General features: G+C 41.7%; 3 protein-coding genes across 3 annotated transcripts; all 3 read right to left on the reverse strand.

Annotated features, from left to right (window-relative positions):
* Positions 1–1,756: 1,756 nt before the first annotated feature.
* Positions 1,757–4,719, reverse strand: LOC306912532 (aquaporin-1-like). The gene is made up of 4 exons (XM_079488823.1): positions 4,241–4,719; positions 3,044–3,202; positions 2,806–2,886; positions 1,757–2,047 (listed from the first exon to the last, which is right to left on the reverse strand). Exons 1-4 carry the CDS (start codon positions 4,601–4,603, stop codon positions 1,781–1,783), a joined length of 870 nt encoding a protein of 289 aa, XP_079344949.1. The 5' UTR covers positions 4,604–4,719; the 3' UTR covers positions 1,757–1,780.
* A 3,616-nt stretch (positions 4,720–8,335) lies between these two features.
* Positions 8,336–11,281, reverse strand: LOC306943493 (aquaporin-1-like). The gene is made up of 4 exons (XM_079529876.1): positions 10,796–11,281; positions 9,615–9,773; positions 9,377–9,457; positions 8,336–8,629 (listed from the first exon to the last, which is right to left on the reverse strand). Exons 1-4 carry the CDS (start codon positions 11,156–11,158, stop codon positions 8,360–8,362), a joined length of 873 nt encoding a protein of 290 aa, XP_079386002.1. The 5' UTR covers positions 11,159–11,281; the 3' UTR covers positions 8,336–8,359.
* A 6,214-nt stretch (positions 11,282–17,495) lies between these two features.
* LOC306943290 (aquaporin FA-CHIP-like) lies at positions 17,496–21,644 on the reverse strand. The gene is made up of 4 exons (XM_079529522.1): positions 21,189–21,644; positions 19,986–20,150; positions 19,406–19,489; positions 17,496–18,297 (listed from the first exon to the last, which is right to left on the reverse strand). The coding sequence occupies exons 1-4, from the start codon at positions 21,549–21,551 to the stop codon at positions 18,112–18,114; spliced, it is 798 nt and encodes a 265-aa protein (XP_079385648.1). The 5' UTR covers positions 21,552–21,644; the 3' UTR covers positions 17,496–18,111.
* Between the last annotated feature and the right edge of the window lie 3,081 nt (positions 21,645–24,725).

A 24,725-nucleotide genomic window follows, 5' to 3' on the forward strand; every position in this document is an offset into this window, starting at 1 on the left:
GTGCAGTGCAATGCTGTCCAGCCTCTGGACCATTATTGTCACTAGAAGAAGCTGAAGGGTGGCGTTCAACATAAATATAGCCCATCTACAAGCTTAATCTTGCAAAACGTTGTAGCTCGGCTAATGACGGCTATTGCTGGCAAATTAATCTGGCGCAAGTGCAGTCCGTTTTACTAATGGTTTAAGTGGTTAACTGCAAAATCAAGATAAACATTAGCTTACAGAAATATTGCAAATGAAATCACAATTTAAGGAAAAGGTCCTTGCATACAACTAAGTTTTCAATTGTACATATCAATAGTCACTGAGAAAATTAGTGCTTAATGCTTAAGCTTAATTTATGGTCTGCCAATGGGGGTGCATACTTAGTTTAGACTAGTCATTGGTTAGACATGGGGTTAGGTTTAGGTGTGCTGCCCCGTGGGAGGTTATAGGTTTGAGATAGGTTGTAGGACTAATGACTGGTCTAACCAATGACTAGTCTAAACCAAAAACTGTCTAAACTAAGTACTGCACCCCTGCCAATGACCAGCATACAAGCTCAATGCACCTCAGCAGTCAGCATTGGGTGATTGTGGGCCATTTTCAGTGCATGACACAAAGTATAAATCAGGCTTAAGACGGATGTCAAAAGACTTTACGGTCAACTGCTTACCATGTTATTAAAATGCCAAGCAAAATAAATGCTTTCTGGCCCGATTGCTTTTACAATGCTGTCGACAGTCCCAAGCATCTGAGCCAGGATGTGTAGAGCAGGGGTTCTCAACGTTTTTGGCCGGGGACCCCCGAAAATGCTTTGGCAACGTCTCGGGACCCCCGCCCCGCCCTCTCCCGACCCCCAATATAAATTGACTGCTACAATAACCTTAAACCATTTTGGGCGGGAACCCCTTTTGGTGTTTTAAGCATTGTTATAATTTAGCTATTGAAAAATAGCAGATCTACAAGCTCATAGCGCGCCACCGAGTGGCGCGCTACGAGCTTGTCGGTCTGCTATTTTTGAAAAATCGTGAAAAAAATCAAAAATAATCTTTTTTTTGAAAATAATTTGGGGACCCCCTAAAATAATTTGGCGACCCCCCGAGGGGTCGCGACCCACGGGTTGAGAACCCCTGGTGTAGAGCATCCAAGGCCACCGTTTTGGCAGCAGAAGTTTACAGCAGGGATCAGACTCCACTGACAAGACCCAAACAGCAGACCAGTGTGTCAATAAATGGCCAACACAAAGGCCAGGGAGATCTTCACTTCCTGGGCTTCGCTGTTTGAATTTCCAATAATAGCACATACTGTACCAATGATTATGAACATAATCATATCAGATTCTGCAGCCAACAGCTCAACATAATGGCCAACCTTTTACATCCATCCCTTTACGGCCGAGTGTCGTTTCGAAAATATTGAACAAATGGAAAGTAGTAAAAAAAAAAAAACACTTTGATAAAACCTCTGAACTCCATTGGACCTTCAAACGGTCTGCTAAAGCAACCAACTCCACCACATCACTCCCTAGTGCAAGTAATTGACAATATATAAAGTCACAATACCAACTTTGATGAGGCAGTATTGCTTTGTTTTCAAAATAAAAGGTTCTTAATTTCCTGGGGGAAAAAGAAAAAAGTATATTTTTCATTTCCTGAAAAACTAACATTTTGGAGTTAGGCGGTTCCTCAGCATTTATATCATTGTTTATAGTGTTATATTTGTGCAAAAGGGTAGTAGGTGGAATGAAAACGGGAAAGAATGTCTTGCAACAAGATGTTTATATAGGTTTTATTGCCTCTTAAAGTGAACCCTTCAGGGTGACGCTCGCTTGATGCTGATGCTCGCCATGCTGATGATGCTTGCCATGATGGTGGTGATGATGATGCATATGCTCGTCGTCATTAACATCCTCCAGAAGTGGCGCTCGGTCAATGTCGTCCGTCTCTGGGCCAAAGCAGCACAGGACTTTGGCCCTCTCGCTGAAGGCCTCTTTCCTAGGTATTAGCAGGTAATCGTAGAGGAGAGCTGCTGCCAGCCCTGCACTCATGGGCGCTACCCAGTATACCTGAAATGGAGAAACAAGGAGTCATGACACATACATCTCCATTGTGGCTTGAAAGAGCTGAGGGATAATATCAATATGTCTATTGATAGGTCTAATGTCATCAGTTGGAAAGACCCAAGCCTGCTTAAAGGGGCATGAAACCCTAGGCTGATTTGCTGTTCGTTTTCCATTCAGGATGGGCGTTTTTGGCGTTTAACCCCTTCTGGGCAGGAACCCCTTTTGGGGTTCTTGTTGCCATGTACAGTATACCTGTATAGCAAAATAATATTTGTTTTTTTAAATTTCAGAATAAATATTTGATCATTTTCAGAAAACTTATGTCAGTATTTAGAAGGTGTTTTTAGAAACGGCCTTAGTCCTAAATGGGTTAAAAGAAGAAAAACTACAGCAGATTAAAACATTGTGAGCTTCGCAGCTTGTGCAAGCATACAGTATAGCAACACCATTTTCAATGCACATTTTCAATCTCGTGAATTTGCTTACATGTAGTATAAGGCCAACCTTATATAGACTGCCATGTTTTAACCTGTTGTAGTTTTTAACCTGAATAGTCAACGATCTCAGATATATAAGCTGGCATGTTGAGGATGTGTTGTGAGCTTGTAGATCTGCTAGTTTGATTTCACCTATAATGACAGGCCTAAAACAGGAATGCCAGTGGTAAAATTTCTGAAGGTTTAAATTACTTTTTATGAAGACATTTCATAATCATGTTTTGGTGTATAGTGCAATGTGTCACTTTATACTGTGGTACATACCCAATGATCCTCAAAAGACTGCTGAATCAGTGCAGGCCCAAAGGATCGAGCTGGGTTGATCCCACACCCGGTGTAGCTGATCTGTAAACATCAGAGCACAGGAAGAGACCACTTACTTGCCTTTCTGGCACCGATTCATGACCGATTCATGATTCTATGCAATCCAAGGTTGAAGGCCGTTCATAAGTCATGCCAATCCATTGTATTGGGCCACAAAGAAAAACTTTGATGTACTCACTCCTGCAAGGTGTCCCACTGCAACGGACAGTCCAATAGCCAGAGGTGCAAACCCGTTAACGTCACGCCGCTGATCAGTCACTGATATAACACACAGGACCAGCTGGAACGTCAGGAGGAATTCGACGCCAAAACCTTGACCTGGGCTGATTCCATGGAGCTACAATGGAGACAGGAAGAGAGTTAGAATTTCCTCCCTGTGCCTCATAACTCTTGGGAACCTAAAATTACATTTGCATAATTTGTAATGCACCATAGACAGCTCGGGATCTACCAAGACCTTGCCTGCTACTACAGCCCCTGTGCTTTGGAGGCATAAGGCATATTGTACAAGCAACATAAGTATATAAGCAGTTCAGACAACTAAAGCACTGAATATATATTATATATAGAGCTTAAATATCTAAGGATATTTGGCGTCAATGCTCAGTCTCAATTTGTTAATTCCCTGTAAGCAGGAAAAATATAAAATTATCTGCAAAATAGGTAATTACAGCAGCAGAGCAGCAAGATAGCAGAGCAGCAACAAAAAGTATGAGCAGAAAGGTTTAAATAGCCCACCCCAATCAGAGTGAACATGTTGACTGAGCATTCGGGTTTATGATCCGGTCGGGAGCGGATGATATCGTTACGTCATGTTGTAGTCATTGTTTTGTAGTCATCAGACCGGAACCTTGGGTTCCAGAACTCAAGCTGGAACTTCCTTTCCCTCAAACCGGAAGAATAATAATACCTTCCCAATAAAAGCGTGACTCGCACTACGCCGGCGTACGACACATCAAGGCTTTTATTGGGAAGATATTATTCTTCCGTTTTGAAGGAAAGGATGTTCTGGTTTAGAGGGTTCCGGCCTGATTACTACAAAATGTAACGATATCATCCGCTCCCGACCGAATCACACAGCAATTTAGTAACACAGACCAGGCTTTCCTCCAAGGTGGAAAGCCTGGTGACGAGAGGTTAGCTCTGAGATGGCTGCCTGAGCTAGCCCTGTGGGCTGCATCATTTTGATACATTTACCCATTTAGCACTCTTTGGCATTTACATAAAAAGGGGGTTGTCAGCAGTCACCTGAGAAGGCAGATTCTTAAATGAAATAAATAAGACTTGAGAAGTACAGTATTGAGGAGAACAAGATCAGGCAATTCCCCAAACACCTTCCCATTTATACATCAGCTAACTGAATTCACATCCTTACCTTGTTAACACCAAGGGAATTTGTGTGTTCCTGCCTGATGCCATATACAATAGCACTGCCCACCACTGCTCCCAACATCTGAGCCAATATGTAGAAAAAAGCTCTGAGAAAGCTCATCTGGCAGGTGGCCAGATAACCCAAGGTGATGGCAGGATTCAGGTGGGCTCCACTGATGTGACCTATACACTGGGCCAGCGTAGCAATGGTCAGTCCGAATGTTAATGCTATCTTCACTTCATAGTCAGGATAAGTATTATATTTGTCCCCTATAGCAGCTGAAATGCCAATGAAGATGAACATGACCATGCATAGAAACTCGGCCAGAACAGACCTCCAAAACGACCATGTTTTGATTTCAGACATTCTGTGAACTGTACGCTTACTATGCTAATAGTCTAGTCTACTCTAGGCAGTATTCTGTTCTCTATACAACACTACCCTCCTGCCACACCATGAAGTGAATGAAATTAACAATTTGCTCCAGGTGTCTTTATTTAAAGGATCAAAGCCCAATCAACTGAGACGTTTTCCATCTTAAAGGGCAAGACCACTTTTTTTTAGGTTCCTTTTTTTTAAGTTTTCAACATAAAATGTTATCACTGATACACAATGATTTTTTTCATGGCCACTACAACCTAGCACTAATAATAGAATATTTATTTTTTCATAAAATATTGTTTTCTTGTAAATCTACATATCTTGGAAAGTTGAAGAATCACCCATATATATTTGGTGGGTTTGGTGGGTTATCAGTGGGTCTCAACCACTGAAATACCACCGAAAATCCAGACTATGAATGAGCCTTTAACATGAAACCCTGTGAGATTATTGTTAAACATCTGCATTACTTAATTTACAAGAAGTCTACACAATTAGAGAATGTAGAAGAATTGTTATTTTGATCAACGTTTTTTTACTGGTTAAATAAAGGTTAAATAAAAATAAATAAAAATACAGCATGTTAACATGTTATAATAACGTGTTATTCAACAACAGCAAAATATGCTAAGACAAGTTTTGGGTCTGAGAGGCTATAAATGTCATTGGTTTGATTGATTGATTGATTGAAGAATTTATTAACAGTTTGCAGAATTACAGTACATTTCAAGCACAAACTCAATACAAAGGCTGTTAACTGTGAGTGGACGACCCAATTAAGCATTACACTTGTTTCCAACAGGGTCCACCATGTTCAAATCATCAAAACATTTAGAGACGTACAAATAGACACTTCTATAGACAGAACAGGAATTCATCAAAAAAGAATTCATCAAAAAGGAGGTAAAAAGGGAAAAGAAATATATACAGTGAGGGGAAAAAAGGGGGGGGCGGGGGGGGGGGATTCAGATTTTACGGGGGCCAGTTTCGAATTGCAGCCATCCGTAGGTGCCCTTTGAGAGCGGTTTTGAAGGAGTCAAGGGATTCGCATGTCTTAATGACAGTTGGTAGGGCGTTCCACATTTTGGTGGCATAGGAGCGAAAAGAATTTAGTCCCTTGTTTGTGCCGAATCTGGGTTGTACATGGTTCGTTGCACTCCCTCTGGTGTTGTGGGTGTGGACTTCGTTAACATTAAGGAAGTATCTAGACAGGTACATGGGTATCTTGGTGGTGTATCGAATCTTGTGGACCAGACCCATTGCAAGTTGCTGTACTCTGTCGTCGACCCTAAGCCATTCCAGCCTGTCGAAGTGGGCAGGGGTGAGGTGGGTTCGGGGGGCTAGATCAAGTAGGAGCCTGACCAGTTTGTTTTGGGAAGTCTGGAGCCTGGTTTTAAGGGCCTTTGAGGTGCTGTGGTACCAGGAGGTGCATGCATAGTCAAAGAAACCCTGTACAAGGGCTCCTGTTAAGGTCTTCAAGGTGTTTTTGTTGACCAGTGAGGAGATCCTGTAGAGGAATCTTGTTCTATGGTTGACTTTTTTGATTACGTTGGTGGCCATTTTATCACCGGAAAGATTAGCCTCCAGGATGGAACCTAGGTAGGTAATTTCATCTTTGCGTGTGATAACATTGTCACCCACTCTAACCAAGAAGCCATTTGCCTTGCTGAGATTACTAATAGAGCCAAAGAGAATGGATTCAGTTTTTCCCAGGTGTAAAGATAGTTTGTTATCAGCGAGCCAGGTGCAGATTCTACCGAGTTCAGAGCTGAGGGCATTTTCAACCTGCAGTTTGTCCCTGTCCGAGACCAGCAGTGCTGAGTCATCTGCGAACAGGAACAAGTTGCAGTCACAGGCTGAAGTCATGTCGTTTACATATATTAGGAACAGTAGAGGCCCTAGTATGCTTCCTTGTGGAACGCCACAGCTTACTGGGAGGGGGGGGGACAGTGTTCCGTTCACTTCCACCATCTGTTCTCTCCCCTCCAGGTAGGATTGCATCCAGCTCACTGATGTGCTATCGAAACCAATTGCTTTTAGCTTGTTAACCAGTATGGAGTGGTTCACGGTGTCAAAAGCCTTTTGGAGGTCCAGCATGACCATTCCGCAGTATTTGCCAGCGTCCACCTCTTGTTTGATGTGGTCGCTCAAATAGAGGAGGCATGTGTCAGTGGAGTGGGATGTTCTGAAGCCAGATTGGAACTCGTACAATAATTTATTAGTGGCAAGATACTTTTCAACCTCTGGTGGTCCGTGGCTTAAATGCAGAATAAATAATGGACCTTGACATGAAAAGGGTTGAAAACTGCCCTAGAAAGGCAGACTAGACACACTCCAGTGAATTGGTAGACACTCCCTGAGCACTGATCAGTCCTTCAAGCGCGCTCTTTAAAATCCTCCGGTAGCCACGCCCCTCCCCCCTCCACACAAGTAACAACTACACACACCTGCTGCAAACAAACAGATTGAGATAGTGGTAGTGAAAAAAAGTAGTAGTGAAAAAAAGACTTATAATGTAACTTTACACCTCATGGAAGTTGAGTGGAGTAGTCTGGGTTGTTAGGAAGTGAAAACTGCTCAGGCACACACAAGTGTGTGACAGTGTCACTGAGAAAATTACTGTTAAGTGCTTAATGCTTAAGCTTAATTTATGGTCTGCCAATGGGGGTGCATACTTAGTTTAGACTAGTTATTGGTTAGACACGGGTTAGGTTTAGGTGTGCTGCCCCGTGGGAGGTTAGGTTTAGGGTTTGAGATAGGTTGTAGTTGTAGGACTAATGACTGGTCTAACCAATGACTAGTCTAAACCAAAAACTGTCTAAACTAAGTACTGCACCCCTGCCAATGACCAGCATACAAGCTCAATGCACCTCAGCAGTCAGCATTGGGTGATTGTGGGCCATTTTCAGTGCATGACAAAGTATAAATCAGGCTTAAGACGGATGTCAAAAGACTTGAGTCAACTGCTTACCATGTTATTAAAATGCCAAGCAAAATAAATGCTTTCTGGCCTGATTGCTTTTACAATGCTGTCAATGACAGTCCCAAGCATCTGAGCCAGGATGTGTAGAGCATCCAAGGCCACCGTTTTGGCAGCAGAAGTTTACAGCAGGGATCAGATGGGCTCCACTGACAAGACCCAAACAGCAGACCAGTGTCAATAAATGGCCAACACAAAGGCCAGGGAGATCTTCACTTCCTGGCCTTCGCTGTTTGAATTTCCAATAATAGCACATACTGTACCAATGATTATGAACATAATCATATCAGATTCTGCAGCCAACAGCTCAACAAAATGGCCAACCTTTTACATCCATCCCTTTACGGCCGTGTGTCGTTCAGAAAATATTGAACAAATGGAAAGTAGTAAAAAAAAAACGCTTTGATAAAACCTCTGAACTCCATTGGACCTTCAAACGGTCTGCTAAAGCAACCAACTCCACCACATCGCTCCCTAGTGCAAGTAATTGACAATATATAAAGTCACAATACCAACTTTGATGAGGCAGTATTGCTTTGTTTTCAAAATAAAAGGTTCTTAATTTCCTGGGAAAAAAAAAAAAAAAAAAAAAAAAAAAGCATATTTTTCATTTCCTGAAAAACTAACATTTTGGCGTTAGGCCGTTCCTCAGCATTTATATCATTGTTTATAGTGTTATATTTGTGCAAAAGGGTAGTAGGTGGAATGAAAACGGGAAAGAATGTCTTGCAACAAGATGTTTATATAGGTTTTATTGTCTCTTAAAGTGAACCCTTCAGGGTGACGCTCGCTTGATGCTGATGCTCGCCATGATGATGATGCTTGCCATGATGATGGTGGTGATGATGATGCATATGCTCGTCGTCATTAACATCCTCCAGAAGTGGCGCTCGGTCAACGTCGTCCGTCTCTGGGCCAAAGCAGCACAGGACTTTGGCCCTCTCGCTGAAGGCCTCTTTCCTAGGTATTAGCAGGTAATCGTAGAGGAGAGCTGCTGCCAGCCCTGCACTCATGGGCGCTACCCAGTATACCTGAAATGGAGAAACAAGGAGTCATGACACATACATCTCCATTGTGGCTTGAAAGAGCTGAGGGATAATATCAATATGTCTAATGTCATCAGTTGGAAAGACCCATGCCTGCTTAAAGGGGCATGAAACCCTAGGCTGATTTGCTGTTCGTTTTCCATTCAGGATGGGCGTTTTTGGCGTTTAACCCCTTCTGGGCGGGAACCCCTTTTGGGGTTCTTGTTGCCATGTACAGTATACCTGTATAGCAAAATAATATTCGTTTTTTTTAAATTTCAGAATAAATATTTGATCATTTTCAGAAAACTTAGGTCAGTATTTAGAAGGTGTTTTTAGAAACGGCCTTAGTCCTAAATGGGTTAAAAGAAGAACTACAGCAGATTAAAACATTGTGAGCTACGCAGCTTGTGCAAGCATACAGTATAGCAACACCATTTTCAATGCACACCGACACAATCTCATGAATTTGCTTACATGTAGTATAAGGCCAACCTTATACAGACTGCCATGTTTTAACCTGCTGTCGTTTTTAAACCTGAATAGTCAACGATCTCAGATATATAAGCTGGCATGTTGAGGAAGTGTTGTGAGCTTGTAGATCTGCCAGTTCGATTTCACCTATAATGACAGGCCTAAAACATGAATGCCAGTGGTAAAATTTCTGAAGGTTTAAATTACTTTTTATGTAGACATTTCATAATCATGTTTTGGTGTATAGTGCAATGTGTCACTTTATACTGTGGTACATACCCAATGATCCTCAAAAGACTGCTGAATAAGTGCAGGCCCAAAGGATCGAGCTGGGTTGATCCCACACCCGGTGTAGCTGATCTGTAAACATCAGAGCACAGGAAGAGACCACTTACTTGCCTTTCTGGCACCGATTCATGACCGATTCATGATTCTATGCAATCCAAGGTTGAAGGCCGTTCATACGTCATGCCAATCCATTGTATTGGGCCACAAAGAAAAACTTTGATGTACTCACTCCTGCAAGGTGTCCCACTGCAACGGACAGTCCAATAGCCAGAGGTGCAAAACCGTTAACGTCACGCCGCTGATCAGTCACTGATATAACACACAGGACCAGCTGGAACGTCAGGAGGAATTCGACGCCAAAACCTTGACCTGGGCTGATTCCATGGAGCTACAATGGAGACAGGAAGAGAGTTAGAATTTCCTCCCTGTGCCTCATAACTCTTGGGAACCTAAAATTACATTTGCATAATTTGTAATGCACCATAGACAGAGGGATCTACCAAGACCTTGCCTGCTGCTACAGCCCCTGTGCTTTGGAGGCATATTGTACAAGCAACATAAGTATATAAGCAGTTCAGACAACTAAAGCACTGAATATATATTATATATAGAGCTTAAATATCTAAGGATATTTGGCGTCAATGCTCAGTCTCAATTTGTTAATTCCCTGTAAGCAGGAAAAATATAAAATTATCTGCAAAATAGGTAATTACAGCAGCAGAGCAGCAAGATAGCAGAGCAGCAACAAAAAGTATGAGCAGAAAGGTTTAAATAGCCCACCCCAATCAGAGTGAACATGTTGACTGAGCATTCGGGTTTATGATCCGGTCGGGAGCGGATGATATCGTTACGTCATGTTGTAGTCATTGTTTTGTAGTCATCAGACCGGAACCTTGGGTTCCAGAACTCAATCTGGAACTTCCTTTCCCTCAAACCGGAAGAATAATAATACCTTCCCAATAAAAGCGTGACTCGCACTACGCCGGCGTACGACACATCAAGGCTTTTATTGGGAAGATATTATTCTTCCGTTTTGAAGGAAAGGATGTTCTGGTTTAGAGGGTTCCGGCCTGATTACTACAAAATGTAACGATTTCATCCGCTCCCGACCGAATCACACAGCAATTTAGTAACACAGACCAGGCTTTCCTCCAAGGTGGAAAGCCTGGTGGCAAGAGGTTAGCTCTGAGATGGCTGCCTGAGCTAGCCCTGTGGGATGCATCATTTTGATACATTTACCCATTTAGCACTCTTTGGCATTTACATAAAAAGGGGGTTGTCAGTCACCTGAGAAGGCAGATTCTTAAATGAAATAAGACTTGAGAAGTACAGTATTGAGGAGAACAAGATCAGGCAATTCCCCAAACACCTTCCCATTTATACATCAGCAAACTGAATTCACATCCTTACCTTGTTAACACCAAGGGAATTTGTGTGTTCCTGCCTGATGCCATATACAATAGCACTGCCCACCACTGCTCCCAACATCTGAGCCAAGATGTAGAAAAAAGCTCTGAGAAAGCTCATCTGGCAGGTGGCCAGATAACCCAAGGTGATGGCAGGATTCAGGTGGGCTCCACTGATGTGACCTATACACTGGGCCAGCGTAGCAATGGTCAGTCCGAATGTTAATGCTACCTTCACTTCATAGTCAGGATAAGTATTATATTTGTCCCCTATAGCAGCTGAAATGCCAATGAAGATGAACATGACCATGCATAGAAACTCGGCCAGAACAGACCTCCAAAACGACCATGTTTTGATTTCAGACATTCTGTGAACTGTACGCTTACTATGCTAATAGTCTAGTCTAGTCTACTCTAGGCAGTATTCTGTTCTGTTCTCTATACAACACTACCCTCCTGCCACACCATGAAGTGAATGAAATTAACAATTTGCTCCAGGTGTCTTTATTTAAAGGATCAAAGCCCAATCAACTCCAGGTGTCTTTATTTAAAGGATCAAAGCCCAATCAACTGAGACGTTTTCCATCTTAAAGGGCAAGACCACTTTTTTTTAGGTTCCTTTTTTTAAGTTTTCAACATAAAATGTTATCACTGATACACAATGATTTTTTTCATGGCCACTACAACCTAGCACTAATAAATAGAATATTTATTTTTTCATAAAATATTGTTTTCTTGGAAATCTACATATCTTGGAAAGTTGAAGAATCACCCATATATATTTGGTGCTTTGGTGGGTTTGGTGATATCAGTGGGTCTCAACCACTGAAATACCACCGAAAATCCAGACTATGAATGAGCCTTTAACATGAAACCCTGTGAGATTATTGTTAAACATCTGCATTACTTAATTTACAAGAAGTCTACACAATTAGAGAATGTAGAAGAATTGTTATTTTGATCAACGTTTGCCTGTTATCTCTCCTATGGTTTTTTACTGGTTAAATAAAGGTTACATAAAAATAAATAAAAATACAGCATGTTAAACTTGTTATAACGTGTTATTCAACAACAGCAAAATATGCTAAGGCAAGTTTTGGGTCTGAGAGGCTATAAATGTCATTGGTGGTGGTCCGTGGCTTAAATGCAGAATAAATAATGGACCTTAACATGAAAAGCGTTGAAAACTGCCCTAGAAAGGCAGACTAGACCTTATATATATACTCTATGGACTAGACACACTCCAGTGAATTGGTAGACACTCCCTGAGCACTGACTCCTTCAAGCGCGCTCTTTAAAATCCTCCGGTAGCCACGCCCCTCTCCCCTACACACAAGTTACAACTACACACACCTGCTGCAAACAAACAGATTGAGATAGTGGTAGTGGAAAAGAGAGAGAAAAAACTACTTATTTAATGTAACTTTACACCTCATGGAACTTGAGTCGAGTAGTCTGGGTTGTTACTTGTTAGGAAGTGAAAAAAAAAAGTGTGTGACAGTCAGACAGTTTAAAAGAGAAGTTAACAAACTGCTTGGTCGATTGTATCCATTCTGCAGGTGAGTTAGATGCTAATTGCTAAGCATTAACTTGTGCGCGTGTGTGCGCATGTGTGTTTGTGTGCGTGTACGTGGGTGGGAGGGTGATATGAACAAACATAAAGGTGCTTGAAGTGCTGTGTGCATGATGGGTCCGTCCTATTATACATTTATATAATACATATGCAGACACAATGTTTTGTTTGGGGTGTCACAGCATCAACTCCTTTTTATGAAACGTCATTCTTATCTTAACTGTTTACTAATGATGGTTTTAATTGAAAGTAAATTGCACATCTAGATTTATATCTCTCAATTTATTTCCCTATAGTCCACTGTAGTCCAGGCATGTCCAAAGTCCACACAGTTTCCTTCCTAAAATGTATTATTTTTCTGATATAACATTAAATTGTAGACTGGGCTACATAACATTACGTATATTACACCTACGTATACTATAGGCTCTGTTGACAGGATATAATAGGCATAGGCTATATGTACTGTATACTATAATACTACTAGGCTGTATGTAACCAGAAAGGATGAAGTATACGTTCAGCATACAGGCTGTGTATGTGGCTCTTGGTGAGCTCACTTTCTTTCTCTCTACCTTACTTTAATACTTATACTCAAAGCTTATGGTGTCTCTGTCAACCTGCTCCACACAGGTACACGAGTTAGGGGGATGACCCCAGACACCCAAGCTCGGCTTTTTCTACAGCCCCTGAGTCAAATTCTCCTGTGAGATGGTGAATGCTGGACCCTAGGACCCTATAGGTCTAAATCCCTGACCACTGCACTACACCAGAATGCTATGTGCAGTATTAAACATCCAAGGCTGAGTGAGAAGATGGCAGCCACAGAGATTAAAATAGGGTGCATTTTGCATCCCAAAACGCAGTTTATAGTTAAGGGACGCAATAAAACAACAACCTCTGCATCCACAGGATGCACTACTGTACTACTGTACTGTTTTTTATTCTAGTTTATTTTGCTAGCTTTAGTTATAATAATTTCTTCTTCTGTTTTCTACATGAATAATATAACCACATTATAACCATATAAAATGAAATGGGAGTTAAATGCTGCAATTTGTATCATATTGCAAAATATGACTCCTAACGTGGTTGAAGTGGGACTCATCAAATGTCCCAAGGACTCATCTAAAAGACCATCCCTGCATCCCGGGACTCATTACATTGAAAACCTATTTACATCACTGCAGCCAGGAGAATGAGGCTGGTCGGTGCCATTGATACTGGGAGGAAAGTAGTGGCCAGCTAGCCAGATGCATGGACGATGGAGACCATGACTGGAGATGCCGCTGGAGGGCTCATCATGGAGAGACCCGGAGGCTCTATCTCTCTGGGTTCCAAAGTTTGACTCTGGCATCACTTACAGTTACACAACTGAAGTCAAGTAGAAGACGGCTCAAGGTAGAAACTTTGTTTTTTGCTTCTTTGCTGCTGCTTGTGTTGAATGCCATGGTGTATAGCGTGATTCAAGTTGGTGTACTATTAAGGTCTCCACACACCGAGCGCAAATTCAGATTTTTAAGCGGCGTTTCTCCACTGTCTTACTGTCATTTTGGGACCCAATGACTGGGTGGCAATGCAACATGTTCAGTGACTGTTTGTGGCTCTGGAATTGAATGCTGATGTGTATCTACTACAGTTTGTATGTTGTGTTGTATCTACCGTTGAAGGTACTGTATGTGAGTTGTAACAGGGGAGGGAAAAATATGTGTGTACACTGTGTACAGTATGTGGCTCTTGATCACAAGATCTATTTATGTTGGTTGGAGCTTGAGGTTTTAATTTAATTGGGCTTTGACATAACAGCCAACAATTCCAAATGCTAATGTTCAATTGAAGACTGATAAACAGGTTGTGTTGTGGTTGCTGAGGTTCGTTGTGAGTTATTGTGACAGGGTGGCTGACTGCATTGGTTTATGACTGGCATGATGGCAAAGAATGACTCTATAGGCCTATTCCTTCCTTCCTTCCTTCCTTCCTTCCTTCCTTCCTTCCTGTGGGTGTCCCGTTTGGTCCAGGGAAAAATACTTAAATAGGCCTAGTTGATGCATTAAAATGTGGCTGTATCCAACAAAAATATAGTGCCTTTGAAAGCTATAGATTTTTTTGTCCAGCTCATGAATGTAGCCTGTGATAGTGTGAGAAAAAAACCCTAATCTTAACCCATGGAATGGTGCATGAACCTTGCACGCATCCGCCTGGGTGACCGTGACAGCAGACTGCTGGGCGAGCGCTGGCGCCTGGCGCTTTGGAATAGGGGGTCAGATCAAGATATCCGCCTGGGGGACAGCAGACTGATGGGCGAGCGCTGGGGCTTTGGAATAGGGGGTCAGATCAACATATCCGCCTGTGGGACAGCAGACTGCTGGGCGAGCGCTGGGGCTTTGGAATAGGGGGTCAGATCAACATAGCCGCCTGTGGGACAGCAGACTGCTGGGCGAGCGCTGGCGCTTTGGCATGGGGGGTCAGATCAACATATGGAATGAATTCTGTACTGGCCATATATGGAGCGTGTCTTGAGTGTACAGGGTTTGATGAGGGCCCAGGTAGAGCCGGGCTTTAATTTTCGGGCCTGTTGAGAACTCTAGTGTTCGCGAGCTGCCGAGCGCGGCTGCACTAATAACTTTGGGGCATCACGTGATGTCACGACTGACTGACTGACTGACGGGAAATGCACAATTTCATAGTTAACTGCGACATGTGGTCGCAATAATGACTTTGAGAGCTGTTTCAGTGTACAATGTAAGTCAATGAGGCGCATATTTGTTTTTATTTCTTGTCCACATTTGGAGTTACATCATCATGGCAAGGTAAATAACTACACAACCCAAACCTCTACCAAAGTGGTCTTGCCCTTTAAATACCTGTTAAGAAAGAGGTTAGGCATGTTAGTGCACAACCAATTAACAGAAGGCACTTTAGCTTTTTATACATATTTCCTCAAGGGCCAAACTGATATTTCAATCCCCGTCTGGGAGTATTTATTTGTTTTAAAAGTCACAGTGATAATTAAACGATTAAAACCTGCACTGTAGTGAGCTGCATAATTACATTTTCAAGCTCATGTTTAGATGGGAGCTTTATTTTAGGTGCATTGGATTTGGTGTATTCATCAAATAAGGTATAGCTATTCTTACACACTTTTTTCTTTTGAAATGCTAAATAATAAATAATATTACATCATTTGTCATCGCACAACACTCACTGAAGCTTAAATCAAGAGTCTACTAAATCTACTGGCTGTTCTATTCAGCTATTCTGATTTCGTTACTTTTGTATCAAATCACAATAGGAGGCAAGACGATAAAGCATTTTTCAGGACACTAAGTAAATGGCAAACGCAATCACCAACATTAATGTTATGTACGCCTGAAAAGCATGCTATGATACATCATTTTTTAACAAATAATCAACACCATTTGAGTGTGAGGAGAGGGAGTCATGGAGCTTTAGTATGTTCTCACAACATGGGTGTGTATTCAGTACTCTCATCTACAGTAGCGCATACCTCTGGGCCAGCAGATGCTTACCAAATCTAATAATAGTTTATTCTTACTTAAGTTAACTTCTGTCATGTAGTGATAATCCTTGAGATCCTAAACGCTCTCCCCCTATTAAAGGTGGTCATTCAGTTTGCATAACTCATCTCTAAGCAAGCGCGAGATATACATTTGCACAAGCCATATACGTGACTGAAAGACATGTGAGTCAAATAAGCAAGACATGTGAGCCAATTAAGCAAGATGGGATATGGGGGGAATAGATAGAAAACATATCTATAGTGACATCCTGTATACTTTGTTTGAATAGTTTGTTTGAATAGTTTTAACAAGCAGATTTCTACAGTATACCTATAGTGACATCCTGTATACTTTGGCATGCATGATGCAGTATCCTGATAAAGAGCACATGGTGTCAGAAACACACATCTATACAGCTTAGACGTAAATAAGTATCATTGGATGTGAGCAGTGGTGGACAATAATGAAGTACATACTTGAGTACACGTAGTTAAGTAAAAAAAAGTGTATCTCTTCTGTACGTTACTTATTTGTATTTTTGGATATTTACTTTCACTCGATCCAATACATTTTTGAAGACAAATATTGTACTTTTGACTCTACTACCTTTCTAATAAGTAAATTAGGAATGATCCACTATTCAAGCCCTATTCAAATATTTATTTATATAGCTTTAAGTGTACTTTTTCATTTGTTGGTTCCTTTTTTCACCTGTTTCTTTTTTCTACTTAATGATTGCCTGATTGTTCCTATGTAATAACGATGTAATGAGTTGAACCACGTGATCTACTTCTAAGTGGTTAATTGCAATTGCTGGACTGGTCCCCACCTGTCTCCAGCCCTATATTTAATGACTTTGTTGCTCTGTGTTTTGTTAGCCCTGATGAAGACCGTATAGGTCGAAACATGTCGGTTCAATAAAGTTTTCCTCCTTTTAAACATTAAGTGTGCCCGGATCTCCTCTTTGCTCTATACCCTATTCAAATATAGTTGCAAATTTGGGTCGCATTGCGACGCATTGTGAGCTTGTAGATCGGCTATTTTCAAATGGCCGAAAAGTATATAGGGCTGAAGTGTTTAATGTATGTTTTGTAATAACAATCAAGGTAACTAGTAACTAAAGTTTTCAAATAAATGTAGTGGAGTAAAAATACAATATTTGCCTCTGAGATGTAGTGGGGTAGAAGTATTGAAAATTGGAAATACTCAAGTAAAGTAAAAATAATTCAAACTTGTACTTATGTACAGTACTTAAGTAAATGTACTTTACACCACTGCTAGTTGATTAGTATGGCCCTACGACATGGACAAGTTTCCATTCATTGTCAATGGGAATGTAATGTTTGTGTAGGACACAGTTTGTGAACATACACTAAAAGCTGGATATAGGAGGCGTTGGCGCCCCTCAAAATTCAGGGAAGGGCTGTGATGAAGTGATAATCTGAAATGTACAGCAGCGTAGCTCAAATCCACTATTTCTTTCCATCCTCAGAGAGTCATAATTTACTGTAGGCTATTCATTATCGTATAGGTGTGCTAAACAAAAGAGCAATTCACAGTTTATATGGAAAATGGTTATGGAAAATGGAAATACTATATGTACCCAGAACAACATTTGTTACCAACAGGCAGGTGTTTTATTTTACTTACAAAAGTGATGGACAAGACACACATAATACATTATACAAAAGAAATATAAGTCATTACTCATATAGGTACTTAGAAATATGTATACAAACACATAGAATACTGATGAGGGAAGACATTTTTAACACACAAAGTAGCTCACTTGAGGTTGTTACAAATCTAAACACATTATGCTTGGGTGGCAGTGGTTTGGGTGCAAAATGGTATGTAGTCAAATTTGAGTGAATTAGAATTAGATCCTAAATGACTATTACCACCATAAAAAACCTCATGAAATAATCATTGGCATTTCAGAATGGCATAAATCACTGACACACCGAAGCAAATTCAATAGCTTTTTTTCCCCCCGTCTTTTTACAAGAGTCGATAGCACCGATCTTCAGTACTTTACACTAAATGCTGGTGCTGAATTCACCGAAAAATCCTTGAGTGTTCATTAAAATCCAAGTGTACAAACGGAACCAAATGGACCCGTAAGAGTCCATTTGGTTCCATTTGTTCCATTTTCTTTTCTCCATTTGTTCCATTTTGTACACTCTCAGCGTTAAATGAACAGTCTAGATTTTATAGTGCTGGTTACTACTTTGAGGTGGACAACTCCACACCTGTAGCTTCATGATCGGCTCCGTTGACGTCATAGTCTCCCACAGGGCCACTGACGAGGACCTTCAGACGCTCGGGGAAGTCATCGAACTTGGGGTACAGGAGGAAGTCGTAGATGAGGGCTGCGGCCACGCCTCCACACATTGGCCCCACCCAGTACACCTGCATTGGGTTAAGATCAGATTATTCCACAATCTGTCACACGAGTCCGAGTCTGTCTGTGTCTGGAACTGCACCTCTGAGATCTCTTTGTAATTTCCCTTCTATTTGAAAATATCTTTAATTTCTATTTAGGCTTAAAGCAGCAAAGCTATATTATGCTTTGATGATTTGATTTACAGTTGGACACATTTACGTCGGTGCAAAGGCGAAACGGAAGTTTGTGGAGAGGCGAAACATCCGCTTTACCCCTGGATAGTTTTCAGCGCTTCCGTTGCACAGACTGTATGACGCAGACGGAAGCAATAGAAAATTGTGGGAGTCAACAGTCTCTAGAGACTTAAATGCCTATTCATAGTTTGGATTTTCGGTGGTGAGGTGACCACCGAAAATCCACACTATGAATAGGCCTCAGATCAATTCCTGAACCTCCACAGCAAGTACCTCTGGTCATTAGGAAGAGATCACACAATGAAACAATGCAGTTGTTCTCAACATTATATATATTTTTGAGGGGCGCTAGCCCCTCCTATATACAGGTTTAATGTTTGTTTTTCCTTAAACAAACATTAAAAATGCCATTGACAATGAAGGGAAATTTTCGTCATTTTGTCCCTAACAAAAACATTAAATGTCATTTGTCATGTTTGTATTACATCACCATTACATCACCTAATCATAGCAACATGAGTTAGACATTAATATATTAGCGCCCCTCAGTTCACACTGGTGTGACTTTTTTATTTATTTCAAGGACCCCCATGACTCTGAGAGTTGCAGACCTGGATGGGTCCATTTGGAACCCCCTCAAGAAACCCAACGGGGTTCCTGGACCCCACTTTGAGAACCTCTGAAATCAAAGTATCACATGGTTGCATTGGAGTGATACATTCTTTCCCTTGTTAGGCCTATGTGGTTTTATCTGTGTTTGGCTAATAATAAAACAATAGATGTTATCACACGTTGACTTTGTAACATAATGGAGCATTGCTGGTTATTCAGTTATTGAATTGTTTAGGGCCGGCATTGCACAGACTGTACAATGGCCTCACACAAGAATGTGAGGTATTAAAATAGTGTGCAAGAGTGTGCGTTCTGATCTGTGACTCACCCAGTGATGTTCACCGAAGTTGTTCATGATCAAAGCCGGACCGAAGGAGCGTGCAGGGTTGATTCCACAGCCTGTGTAGCTGATCTGTGTTCAATAACAAAAAAGAGACAATATTAGATAGTTATAGTTTAGTGATTTGGTGGTCTGACTTTTGCCAGACAAGACCAGGAGGTGCAGGTATGATATTAAAAAGATGTTTTATTGTTACATTCCGTTTTAGAAAATGTGTGTGTGTGTGTGTGTGTGTGTGTGTGTGTGTGTGTGTGTGTGTGTGTGTGTGTGTGTGTGTGTGTGTGTGTGTGTGTGTGTGTGTGTGTGTGTGTGTGTGTGTGTGTGTGTGTGTGTGTGTGTGTGTGTGTGTGTGTGTGTGTGTGTGTGTGTGTGTGTGTGTGTGTGTGTGTGTGTGAGTGAGAGATAAGAATTGAAATTCTGTGGTAGCGGTTCCTGTACATGGAGATCACACATTGCTTTGTGTTTTAACCACCTTTACACAGTATATAATAGTACTACGTACATCACAGGCTTTGTGTGGGTAAACAAGATACTGCACCGTGCAACGACTGCAGAAGAACCAACTTACAGCTGCCAAGTGTCCCAATGCGACTGAGAGGCCAATGGCTAAGGGTGCCGAGCCGGTGACATCACGCCGCCTTTTATCAGTAACAGCAATGACACAGAGGACCAGCTGGAAGGTTGCCAGCATCTCGATACCGAATCCTTGACTAGCGGTGATACCGGGGCTGAGCTGTGGAAGCATGGGGTGGGGGGGGGAGTGGAGGGGCAAGCCAAAACAACAACATTTTGTCAGTTTGCATTAGTGTTAGAGATGTTTCTCATCACTAGAACTTCCCATTTAGGAATTTCTGGCAAGTATATCTGAACTGGCCCCCGGGAAAAAAAAGCAATTCTTAATTTGGCTTAATTAAGGATTGACAGCAATTGGGCAAAAGACCCTGCAAATGCCAGACTGCTCATTTATTTTCAAATTACGGAAATTAAATTTTTCAATACTACTATAGTCTGCGGTTAACTTGGATGCACTATAATACGTACATATATGACTATATGCACTATAATACGTACATATATGACTATATGCACTATAATACGTACATATATGACTCTATATGCACTATAATACGTACATATATGACTATATGCACTATAATACGTACATATATGACTATATGCACTATAATACGTACATATATGACTCTCCTGCCTGAGTTGATCTCTCAACTCAGGCAGGTGGAGGCCATGCCTTGTATAGTCAGTCAATGTTTAGCAAGAATGCAATTACTGTATTAAGACAAGTGTTGTTTATTATCACCATGGAGAACAAGAGTCCAGTAGTCAAAACCTCCTGCATTTTCCACAATACAGCACGAAGAACTTCCCAAATGTAAGGCATTTAATCACTGTCACATGATCATGTTAAGTGCTTTCATCCGGTGCATCACAGCATGGTATAATTGTGCATCACCACCACCACCACCACCATCTAATTGTGAGCAATAATAACACCACAGTGCCAACACCACACGTTATCACCACGCTACATGCATATTCATATGGTGCCTACACACAGTTTTGCACTGTTCTTTTTTTGTACTTTTCACTCTTACGGTACAAGTTTGAAAGAGATGCACTCTGAATACATGAAATGACAATGAAAGTAATTACATTTCCTAGCCCCGTGGGGAAGCGTTTAGCTCTGCACATACATACATACAACATACAAAACAACAACATACAAAACAACCATGAGAAGTAAGACACTTACTTCATTGAGCCCCAGTGCAAGAGTTGAATTTGGACGCGTTCCATACACGATGCCACTGCCCAGCGCCGAGCCCAGCATCTGGGCTATAATGTACATGAGTGCCTTGAAGGCACTGATCTGGCAGCTGACCAGCATGCCCAGGGTAACGGCGGGATTCAGGTGGGCGCCGCTGATGTGCCCTAAACTCTGGGCCAGCGTGGCGATGGCCAGTCCAAAGGTCAGCGAGACCTTGACCTCCTGGTCCGGGTTGGTGTTGTTCAGGTTGCCGATGGCTGCGGAGATGCTGAGGTAGATGAAGACGATCATCCCCACCATCTCGGCCAGCACGGCCCTCCAGAAAGCCTTGCTCCTGAACTCTCTCATGGTGGCTGTATAGTGCAGCTATAGAGGCCTGTGGTGGTCCTTAGTGGTGTATAGTGTGTGTGTGTGTGTGTGTGTGTGTACAACACTCACTCACAAACGGCAACAGGCTGCATATATATGGCTGAGGGCAGATAATGGTAAGGGGGCGGGTCCTAACAAGTGAAAGGGAAGGCCACACTGAATTAATGAGAAATCCAAAAGGCTGGTTTTCACTTCCCTCCCTTCCTCCTCTCTCTGGGTTCCTTCCCTCCCTCCCTCCCTCCCTCCTCCTCCTCCTCTCTCGCCTCCTGCCCGCTCCTGGGACCTCCCCGTGCACCTCGTAGTGCTCTTTGGACTGTTGTGTGTGTGGTGGTAGTATTGGCCCCAAAAGCAGCTGTAGACACTAGACAGTGGACAATGTTGCCCTTTTGGCATTTGAGTGTTATTGGTCGGATTCAGAGTCTATGATTATGAGTCAGGGTTGTGATTTAGAATCATCTGTTGGTGATCCTATAACGCTCTCCTCTTTTAACCCATTCTGTGCGGGAACCCCTTTTTGGTGTTTTAAGCATTATGTTATACTTTAGCTATTGAAAAATAGCAGATCTACAAGCTCGTAGCGCGGCACCGAGTGCCGCGCTACGAGCTTGTAGGTCTGCTATTTTTGAATAATCGTGAAAATGTGGCGCAAATTTGGAATATATATTCTTTCAGAGCGAGCGTTTTTAACTCAAATCTTTGCTTCTGGGGGGTCCCTGGAATAACATATTTTGAGATGGGGGTCGGCGGCCAATTTCATTGACACAGAAACATAGGGTTTGACACAGAAAACTGTCGGGATTTAGAATACAGTTGAAATTACTCATCTGTAAGCAAGCAAACAGCAAGTTCTGCAGTTTATTAAACACATGCACGTAGAAAACGTATGACTTTGCACAAGTCCTATTATTGTGGCCAAAAGATATATGCGAGTCATACCTGTATACGACAGAAAACCTGATGATCTATCTAGCAAGCGAATTACTGTGATACCTCTATAGTGTTTCCTGATAAACCTATGACACATTCTGGAATGCAGTTTGCCTTTGCAGTAAACCTCTATACGTTAAGATGTTTGCAAACTGCACATTACAACACTGAGTGATCGGCAGTGTTGTAAAGTAACTAAGTACATTTACTTAAGTACTGTACTTAAGTACAATTTTGAGGTATTTGTACTTGAGTATGTCAAATTTTCAGTACTTTTATTTCTACTCCACTACATTTCAGAGGCAAATATTGTACTTTTACTCCACTAGTACAATTATTTGGAAACTTTAGTTGTTACTTTGTAGATTTGGAAAATAAGTGATATTTGAATTAAGTCAAATCACTGAATATACCTTTAACAACTTCAGCCCTATACATTTACGGCCACATTGTGATCTTGTATTTTCCAAAAGATTTTTATACATTTGAAAACATAAAATGGAACATTCTGTATAATGAGTACTTTTACTTTTGTAAAAGTAAAGTACATTTTGATTTCCGGACTTTTACTTGTAACGGAGTAGTTTTATATTGAAGCATTTATACTTTTATTTAAGTAAAAAGCATTTGAGTACTTTTTCCACCGCTGGTGATCGGTACACTTGTCATGATCTAGTCATACCATTGATGGACAGAACATAGGGAAGGGCTACTCCTGACGGCTCTCAAAGACCCTACCCCCGCCCCCACATAAAGGGCTCACTCAAGATGTTTCAGGACCGCCTGTCGCGGACTGGCCTTTCACGTGAGCTTTGGATTAACGGAGACAGAGAAAACAGACATGAGGGGGAGAGAAGAGAGAGAGAGGGAGGGCGAGGCGGGAGGGGGATAGAGCGAGCAAGGGAGAGGAAAACAGAGAGAGCATGGGTTGCATTGGATCTCTTTCAGTCAAGATGTGTCTCCATTAATAAAAAAGGTTTTAACCTACAGCGCTAGCAATGGGATGATGCTCTGGAATGTTTTTTTTGCTGGACCATGAGGTGGAAACATGATGGATTATAATGATAGATTATTGAAGGTTAAATGTGTTTTCTTCAGGCTCCACTATGGTACTCCGCCTGTAGTTACAGCAGCTCCTGTGGTGGAAAAGCACTGCAAGGCCATTTAGTTAATGCTTGTTAGATATGGAGTAATAGGTGTAACAGGGTAAAACATCAACTGTGGGAAAACGACCAGCCTGTTGTACCTGACCTCCAACGCAATCGCATGTGACGGCAGCACGCACCCACTGACCGAACCACAGAATAAGAAAGCACTTAGACTTGGTTACAGATATGCATGTATCACACTTTAGTTGGATACAGATACCTTTTTTAGGTTTTTACAAAGCCAGCCTTGAAACTTTTAATGCCAATGTAGCTATAATCTTTCTTTCATATTTATTTTTGAGACATCCGGGGGAGACGAGGGAAAGTGTTCCCTTCTAAAATTACACTGTGAACTTTCAATGATTAACTGTACCCTTGTGGGTATATGGCTCTAGTTGGGACTCTCTAAATGTGTGTCAGTGCGGTGCAGTTGTCTCTGCATGGCCAACCAGGAAGTTTATGACAGACTGCTGTCATGATGATAAGAACAAGTTCATTCAGAGGAAGGAAGTTTGATACTCCTGTTATTTAATTTCTTGTTTTCATCCTGCACGCACGCACGCACGCACGCACGCACAGACAGCCGCCCTGGAATGATGTGGGGCATGAGAAGCAGACTCCTCTGTATGCCCTGGTTCCATTCCTTGATCCAATGCCTTGAGTACTAAGATATGCACGTGCCCGATGACTACTGTATGTACATGTCGGAGTTGAAGGGAGGAGATGGGTACAGGCCGTCCCACACTGCAATGCTCTGTGCGGGATGACCTCTTGTGCAGTGTGCAGATGAAATGCCTTGCTTTTAGAGCACGTTTGTGGTATCCTCCATGTCTGTGGGTGATATTGTCAAAATGTTCCAGTCCATGTCCATTCCTTTTTGCTGCTTAGTGGCATATATAGGCAAAGGAAATGATGTTTAAGCATGCACTTGGCATGATCATTTGCAAGAAGAATGTCACTACATGTGACTATGTGAGTCATATACATGATTCCTATACCAGTTCAATATAGCTGGACAAAGGATGGATGGTTTCACGTTTCAGCATCCGATTCCATCCTTAATTCACACAACTTGACA

The sequence above is a fragment of the Electrona antarctica genome (assembly GCF_951216825.1).
Source record: "Electrona antarctica genome assembly, chromosome: 19".
Taxonomy (NCBI): domain Eukaryota; kingdom Metazoa; phylum Chordata; class Actinopteri; order Myctophiformes; family Myctophidae; genus Electrona; species Electrona antarctica.

Bases quoted from the DNA above. Each gene is read 5' to 3' on its own strand.
- LOC306912532 (XM_079488823.1), bottom strand. From the start codon at position 4,603: ATGTCTGAAATCAAAACATGGTCGTTTTGGAGGTCTGTTCTGGCCGAG. The intron at 3,203-4,240 runs GTAAGGATGTGA...TCTCCATTGTAG, and splicing joins ATTCCCTTGGTGTTAACAAG to CTCCATGGAATCAGCCCAGG. The intron at 2,887-3,043 runs GTGAGTACATCA...TGATGTTTACAG, and splicing joins CAGTGGGACACCTTGCAGGA to ATCAGCTACACCGGGTGTGG.
- LOC306943493 (XM_079529876.1), bottom strand. From the start codon at position 11,158: ATGTCTGAAATCAAAACATGGTCGTTTTGGAGGTCTGTTCTGGCCGAG. The intron at 9,774-10,795 runs GTAAGGATGTGA...TCTCCATTGTAG, and splicing joins ATTCCCTTGGTGTTAACAAG to CTCCATGGAATCAGCCCAGG. The intron at 9,458-9,614 runs GTGAGTACATCA...TGATGTTTACAG, and splicing joins CAGTGGGACACCTTGCAGGA to ATCAGCTACACCGGGTGTGG.
- LOC306943290 (XM_079529522.1), bottom strand. From the start codon at position 21,551: ATGAGAGAGTTCAGGAGCAAGGCTTTCTGGAGGGCCGTGCTGGCCGAG. The intron at 20,151-21,188 runs GTAAGTGTCTTA...ATGCTTCCACAG, and splicing joins TTGCACTGGGGCTCAATGAA to CTCAGCCCCGGTATCACCGC. The intron at 18,298-19,405 runs GTGAGTCACAGA...AACCCAATGCAG, and splicing joins ACTTCGGTGAACATCACTGG to GTGTACTGGGTGGGGCCAAT.